General features: G+C 35.1%; 1 protein-coding gene across 1 annotated transcript in view; it reads left to right on the top strand.

Annotated features, from left to right (window-relative positions):
• Window positions 1–7,583, top strand: part of LOC106877123 (cullin-5) — a 25,103-nt gene extending 17,520 nt beyond the window's left edge. The window contains exons 11-18 of the mRNA XM_014925920.2: window positions 61–193; window positions 1,907–2,038; window positions 2,526–2,652; window positions 2,908–3,080; window positions 3,666–3,827; window positions 3,991–4,109; window positions 5,296–5,419; window positions 6,462–7,583. Of these exons, the coding sequence (XP_014781406.1) occupies window positions 61–193; window positions 1,907–2,038; window positions 2,526–2,652; window positions 2,908–3,080; window positions 3,666–3,827; window positions 3,991–4,109; window positions 5,296–5,419; window positions 6,462–6,656 (1,165 nt within the window). The 3' untranslated portion in view covers window positions 6,657–7,583. The remainder of the gene's footprint in view (window positions 1–60; window positions 194–1,906; window positions 2,039–2,525; window positions 2,653–2,907; window positions 3,081–3,665; window positions 3,828–3,990; window positions 4,110–5,295; window positions 5,420–6,461) is intronic.
• The last annotated feature ends 8 nt before the right edge of the window (window positions 7,584–7,591 follow it).

The raw sequence follows: 7,591 nt of genomic DNA, 5'->3' as shown, positions 1-7,591 counted from the left end.
TGAATGTGAGCAAAGGAGTGAGGAGTGGGTTTAATCTCATCCATATTTTCCTCATTGCAGAATGAATGTGAAGACACAGCCCGAGTCACGCTGTCCAGAACTGCTTGCTAATTACTGTGATATGTTGCTCAGGAAAACATCTCTGAGTAAGAAACTTACTCCAGAGGAAGTGGAAAAGAAATTAAAAGATGTTGTAAGTAAAACAAGCTTCAGTTAATAATTTAAAAAATTTTTTTAATTTCCTTGTGATGTGATATGTCAGTGGTTCTCAGCTAGAGTCCATATGAGATTTTTGGGAGTCCACAATAGTATTTTATGGGGTCATGAAAAGTTTTGACTCAAATGTATGTGTTGCAAGAAACAGCTAGGTTTCTGTCTCTCTAACATTTTACACAGTTCAACCCATACAAGTGACTGAATGAATAACAAAATAGGAATTTGGAAAGAAGTATCTATAAAATTATTTTTTAAATATTGAATGACTGTGTGGGAGTCCACCAGAATAAAATTGTAATCAAAGGGGTCCAGAGATGAAAAATGGTTGAGAACCACTGGTTTATGTCATGGATGTAATTTTGTGTCACCATCATTGTTTTAATGTTCACTTTTTCCATGCTTGCATGGGTCAGACAGACTTTGTTGAGGCAAATCTTCTAAAACAGGATGTCTTTTTCTGTCACCAGCCTTCACTTTTTATATGAATGTGTGTGTTATACAATATATATTTTTATCAGCTAGTCATATTTTTATGCAATGAAAACAACTCTGACAGCATACAGTCCTCAGGCTCTGCCCACATAGCATAACAAGCTAAAACAAGTTGATAGAATAAGAGAAAGTATGAGAAAAGACGAGAAGAAAGTAGATGCAAAAAGTGGAAGGTTTGAAAAATATGAAAAGAAAAATGGGGGGGTAGAGTTATGTCCCCTTGGGCCATAAAGTCATGTGGTTAAATAGATAGAGGCCTAGAGCCTGCAAGGCGATACAGCTGCTCAATTTGGTTGATATTTTCCAATTTGCCAACAGGAACTTACCCATATGTTTGCATTCACTGGAAATTTCAGATCTAAAATTCTGCAGTGCAGTGTTCTTAGATTTAAAAAAGGATCTGTGATCTTTTAGCTATGCATAGCTTACATTTTTTTTGATCTTTTGACACATGATGTGGATATTTCAACTATGTTCCAGTTGATTGTATGTAGTGTGGCATTAAACTTCAAACCCCATATGTGACTAGCCAACTTAGTGGCTTTATTTTTGTCTATGTCGGAAGGAAGATATGTGGTTAGCGAAGCGATTTTTGAAGTTGCCTTCACATAACCCAATGTAGCTCTTCTTTTCTGTTATGTTATCATCTACTGTTACTGTAACTTCTGCCTCATGTATTACAGATTTAATCATGCACCCCTAGTTGAGTGGACAGGTTCCTGGGTCTCAGCAGTTACAACTGGGAGTGGGCTGTTGGTGATGTTTGTGTGTAATGATGCTCTTCATATTGGGACAACAGCTATATGATAATTTGATTGAGCACCTGTTAAATAGTTTTTTGTACTTGTGATTTATGAGAAATCATGTTATAAAATGCTATTTGAATTGATTTCTTTGCATGAAACTACTAGTAGCTTATAAAAATATAAACTGTGTTTATTAAATAATACTCTCACCAGATGGAGTACCTTTTTTGTTGATCTTACCTTCTTGGAACCATATTACTATACTATATGTATATCATCATCATTCTTTAACACCCATCTTCCATGCTTCCATCTGTTGGACAGTTTGACAGGCTCCAACAAGCCAGAAGGTTTTTGAGCTCCAATGTTTTGGCATAGTTTCTATGACTAGATGCCATTCCTATGTGTGTGTGTGTATAAACTATATCTATTATTATTTTTCTATCTTTCAGTTACTTGTTTTGAAATACGTTCAAAATAAGGATGTCTTCATGAGGTATCATAAAGCCCATCTCACACGTCGTCTTATCTTGGACACATCAGCTGACAATGAGAAAGAAGAAAATATGGTTGAATGGCTGAGAGTAAGTTTAACTGATTCAAATACTCGCTATCTGTGTGTGTATTTAACAATCTAATTATCTAAATCTTCCATTAAATTACATCATGAAGTAGTTATAGATATATCCCATCTTCTGTTGGTAATTGGTTCCAAAACATGCAACTAAACTCAAAAAATGCTGTAACATGAAAAACATTTTTAAAACTTTATTAGCTTATATATGTTTTGATAAATGGTTTGTACATATTTTCACATGTATTTTATTTGATTTTCCAATCAGAATTAGTTTTTAAGGTGTTTTATTTTATTTATTTATTTTTTAATTTTTTTTCAACTTTTACGCTTCTCAATCTGTTTGTTGAGACTGATGCCAAGTTGGATAAATCAACTGAAGTTAAGGTTTATTTTTTTCCCCTTTAATTTCGTTAATGGAAAAAAATAAAACCTGAATTAGAAGCCATCATCATCTCTACCATTTTTTTTTTTTTTTTTTTTTTGTAATTTCTTAGGAGGTTGGTATGCCTGCAGATTATGTAAATAAACTAGCCAGAATGTTCCAAGATATCCAAGTCAGTGAAGATCTTAATCAAGAATTCAAAGAAGTCTTTCGAAACAATAATAACGATGCATTGGCAGGTGAGGAAAAGTGAAATTGAAAATTTTTTAAACATTATAGACACAGGCATGGCTTCCCAACCATATGGTTCTGGGTTCAGTCCCACCATGTGGCACCTTCGGCAAGTGTCTTCTACTATAGCCTTGGGCCAACCAAAGCCTTGTAAGTGGATTTGGTAGACGGAAACTGAAAGAAGCCCATTTTATATCATTGCTGCTGCTCCCAGTATCATCAGTACCATGAGGTTTATAGCATTTTTTACTTTTCATTTTTAGATGCTATCAATATAAAAATTTTGAATGCTGGTGCCTGGGCTAGAACTAGTGATCGTATATCAGTAACACTACCAATGGAACTAGAAGACTACATCCCACAAGTCGAAGAATTTTACAGACAAAAACACAATGGACGCAAACTACAGTGGCACCATCTAATGTCCAATGGTGTGGTGAGTAATTGTACCAAAGACTTCTTGTTTTTTATGCTACAGCTCCATGCTAATGAAATAATTATTGAAAGAACGAAAATTGAATAAACACAAGCTTGGACAACTTGTGTTAGGGCAGGTGTTTAAGATGGTGAGCTGGCAGAATTGTTAGCACGCTGGGAAAAATGCTTAGCAGCATATCGTCCTATTTTACATTCTGAGTTCAAATTCTGCCCAGGTTGACTTTTACTTTTCATCCTTTTGAGGTTGATAAAATAAGTACCAGTTGAGTACTGGGATCGATGTAATTGACTTAATCCCTCCCCAAAATTACTGGCCTTGTGCCAAAAATTTGAAACTCTGTTGAAAAGGTCTGCTAAAGGAAAAATTCTGTATAACTTTATATTTCTATAAAATTCTGTCCTTTTTGTTGTTATACTTTATTTTTAAGATTCATAGACATGTTTTTAGTAATTAAAAGAATTAAACCCTTTTTAGAACTTGTTAAAATATTTCAGTGTTTCTACTTGTATAATAGAGATATTTTCATCCATTCTGCTTTTTCTTCTCTCATTCTATCTTCTGTTTTTGCAATTATTTTGGCAGATAACCTTTTGTAACGATTTTGGTCGCTTTGATTTAGAAGTGACAACCTTCCAAATGGGTGTTTTGTTTGCTTGGAATCAAAGGCCAAAGGATAAGATCTCATATGAAAGTTTACGGTTAGCAACTGAACTACCCGATTCAGAACTACGAAGAACTCTTTCGGTAAGCAATCTTTTGTTGTTTTTTTTTTTCAGGTATGCATGTATGCACAGATATGGTTGTGGAGGCATCTGGTGCAAGTATTTTGTATTTATATAGATCTGCACAGATGAAAAGCCTTGTGAATGAATTTTGTAGTTAATTGTCTACCATCTTTTCCTTTCAGTCTTTTGTTGCATTTCCCAAATTGAAAAAACAAGTTCTTTTATGTGAACCTGAAGCCAAATCTCCAAAGGATTTTGAAGACAGCACTCAGTTCTGGATTAATCAAAAGTTTGCTTTAATGTAAGTTTTAGTATTTTAATATTTTTTTAAATGTCAATTTCAATTAAGCAATAGCAGCTACTCTATAATAAAAACATCATCAATATAATACACTTAACAAAGGAAAAAGGTGACGCATTTTCGAGCTCAGAGCTGAGAAAAGTAATAAGGAGGATACAGGAGTCAGTTGACAAAGCCAGCTTCTATTTATGGCTGAAACGAGAAGATCCAAAATGGCTTCAAAGCCATAACATGCTGACTGGGAAATAGCGTCGCTAGGTGAGGCTGGCTGACACTTAAGCAGCATTGCTGATTGACAGGTGGGCCAAAGTAGCCATCTCATTCATAGCATGCTCTCCTCCTGGTTCAAAGGCTTGTACCACCAAACAGCTGGTCGGCTCTGGCTGCTTGAACTGAAACTAACCTGACGCTGTTGGAAGGCAGGTTTAGAGAGGGATCAAACTAAAACTACGTGCCCTTCCCTTCCATTGGTCAGTTGAAGCTTAGACAGTGTCATGTGACAGTTAGCTGGTGCTGGCTGTTGAAGCCTACTGGCAAGTATTTAAAGAGAAATTTAGCAGGATGGTCATTTGCCTGCTGAGATTTGTTGATGCTGCATCGAAGAAACCAAACAACAAAAGAAAAGAGGAGAAAGAAGAAACGCACTCAACACCAGAGCTGAAAACACCTCCAAAAGAGGGACCTCTGCCATGTCGAAAACAGTTGAGGAGTAAGGGCCGAAACTGGACATGCTTCCTCCTGATGATGTCTTTAGCCACTGGATTCTATAAAGGAGCTGTTGAGGTATCAAATCACGAAATTTGGTTGGAATTCCTCCTGGTTCTTCCTAACTGATTATCATTAAAGGAATTCAGCTAAATCTCAATATGGTGTAGTTGGCATCACATTATCGTATGAGACCCTCAGTTTTTTTGTGTGTGTGACACAAATACATAGAAATTTGGTTACCATTTCTAGCAAGTTGAGTGACAACATAGAAACTTCTTTGCTGATTTGTAATTCAGTTAGGTTTAAAACTCTGAGGAGTCTGTAAATAAAGGTCACAGTCTCTATTTATATACAAATCTATACTCCGTTGCAGTACTTTGTTAGCAGCTCAAACAACATGAATAAATATGCTATCAATTGCTGTTCAAGACATCTCGGTTCCTCTCACTGATATTCCTTGCCTTTGTATTTTCCGTAGTAAAAATGGAAGGCCACAGAAAAGAGGTCGTATCAACCTGGTAGGCCGGTTGCAATTATCCACAGAGAAGAGTAAAGAGGAAGACAATGAAAGCATCATGCAGCTGAGGATTCTGCGTGTCCAGGTTTGTCTGAATCCTTATCACATTGTTATTAACTGCAGCACCCCCCCCCCCTTAGATACCAATCCACGTGAAACTGCCCTTGGTCCTATGATACAAACTTCCCATTTTAAAGTTGTCGAAATTAAAACCTTTTATCCAAATTCCATGTTAATTTATGTCCCAAACCCCAGCTTAATGCTGTCAAAGTTATTTTAATAAATTTTTTTTATTATTATCAAAATTAATTGAAACAAAGGCAGTGCATTTCAGCAGAAATATTCTAACAAAAACGTTCAGACATTCCAAATCTTTGCCATGTCAGCATGACAGTAACTTTTGAACTGCTCCAACTACTTAAGAACTAAGTTACACCCATGTTATGCATTTACTAGTTTGAAGGCTGAATGTCTTTAACTGAGACATTTTCTAAGATTTTGATTTTCTCCAAGCTATTCTTGGTGGAGTCCTTATGTCTTAATTTCTGTACATGTGCTGATTTTTTTACCCTGAGCTAATTCCCCATACAGAAATTTCTCAGGGATTCAATTATCTTCCATGTTGACCAAATGACCATATGTAAATATCCACACACACACACATCATGACACCTTGGACAAGTGCCTTCTATTATAGATCTGGGCTGACCAAGCCTTGTAAGTGGATTTGGTAGATTAGAAACTGAAAGAATCTTGTATTATCATATATATCTGTGTGTGTGTGTGTGTGAGAGAGAGTTGGTGTTTCTTTGTCTTGACATCATGTGATTGTTGTTGACAAGTGTCACCATCGACAGGCAGGCTCCTTCATCTCCAATCTTCCAAACAAAAAACCTAGTCAGGGGGAAATATTACCTTACTTGGAAACAGGTGAAGATTGGTGACAGGAAGAGCATCTAACTAGAAAAATCTGCCTCAACAAATTCCATCCAACCCGAGCAACCATGGAAAAGTGGATATTATGATATAATGATGATATATATGCATACATATATGTACTCACATGCATTTAGATAATATAATTATAAAGATTCTTAAAATTTCATTGTATTTTATTGAATTTCCAGGAAGCTATCGTAAAGATCATGAAGATGCGCAAGAAAATTACCAATGCTGCCCTCCAGACAGAACTGGTAGAGATCCTGAAGAATATGTTTCTTCCCTCCAAAAAGCTCATCAAAGAACAGATAGAGTGGTTGATTGAACATAAATATATGCGCCGTGATGAGGATAACATCAACTTGTTCATCTACATGGCTTGAATAAAAATGGCCTATTATATGCCATGTTCACACCTCTCTTTGGGTGCTCACCCAACAATTTATCAACCTAACTTCCTTTCTTCCTACCAACCTGTTTGCAATGCCAGCCTTTACCTGCCTGTGTTTACCTTCATCTCACCTGTTCACTGGCTATAAAACGTTTCACTGTCTATTATCGCTGCCCCCCAGAATATGGATTCATTGCAGTTTTTTCTTCCTGTAATATTACAATTACTTTATAACTGTTTCTTTCTGTTTCTATATAAATGTGACTATCTATCTATATATATATATATATATATATATATATAGATATATATATATAGATATATATATATATATATATAGATATGGGTGTATGTATGTACATATGTAATACACATGTATATGCATAAACCTATGTATATGTGTGTGTGGTACATAAGCATATAAAATATATGTATGTACATACATACATACATACACACATATATATACTCAAACACAAACACACATATATGTATAATTACTTATATTAACTAGCATAGAATGTATATGCGTGTGTGTATATATACATATATATACACTCACATATATGTATGCTTGTGTAATTACATATATTAAGAGGCAGCACACTTGTTTCACAAAAGTGTTGCATTCCTGAAAGTCTTGACAAAATATCGGATTCTGTTCCATGATAGGAAATGGATTCTCCTTCAACTTTCAACTTAAATGGAAATCAATCTCTCATAACAGAATTCCCTGATATGCTTAGATTTTCAGGAATTACCGGGATGCATAAGTGTGCATGTGTCAATATATACATATATTTACATACACATGCACACATGTGTATGTATACGTATGTGTGTGTGTATGTATATGTGTGTATATATGTATGAGTATATATATATATATATATATATATATATATATATATGTGTGTGTGTGTGTAT

Source organism: Octopus bimaculoides, chromosome 22 (assembly GCF_001194135.2).
Source record: "Octopus bimaculoides isolate UCB-OBI-ISO-001 chromosome 22, ASM119413v2, whole genome shotgun sequence".
NCBI lineage: Eukaryota > Metazoa > Mollusca > Cephalopoda > Octopoda > Octopodidae > Octopus > Octopus bimaculoides.
The sequence above is the reverse complement of the archived record's forward strand: the minus strand, read 5'-3'. Positions and strand labels throughout refer to the sequence as shown.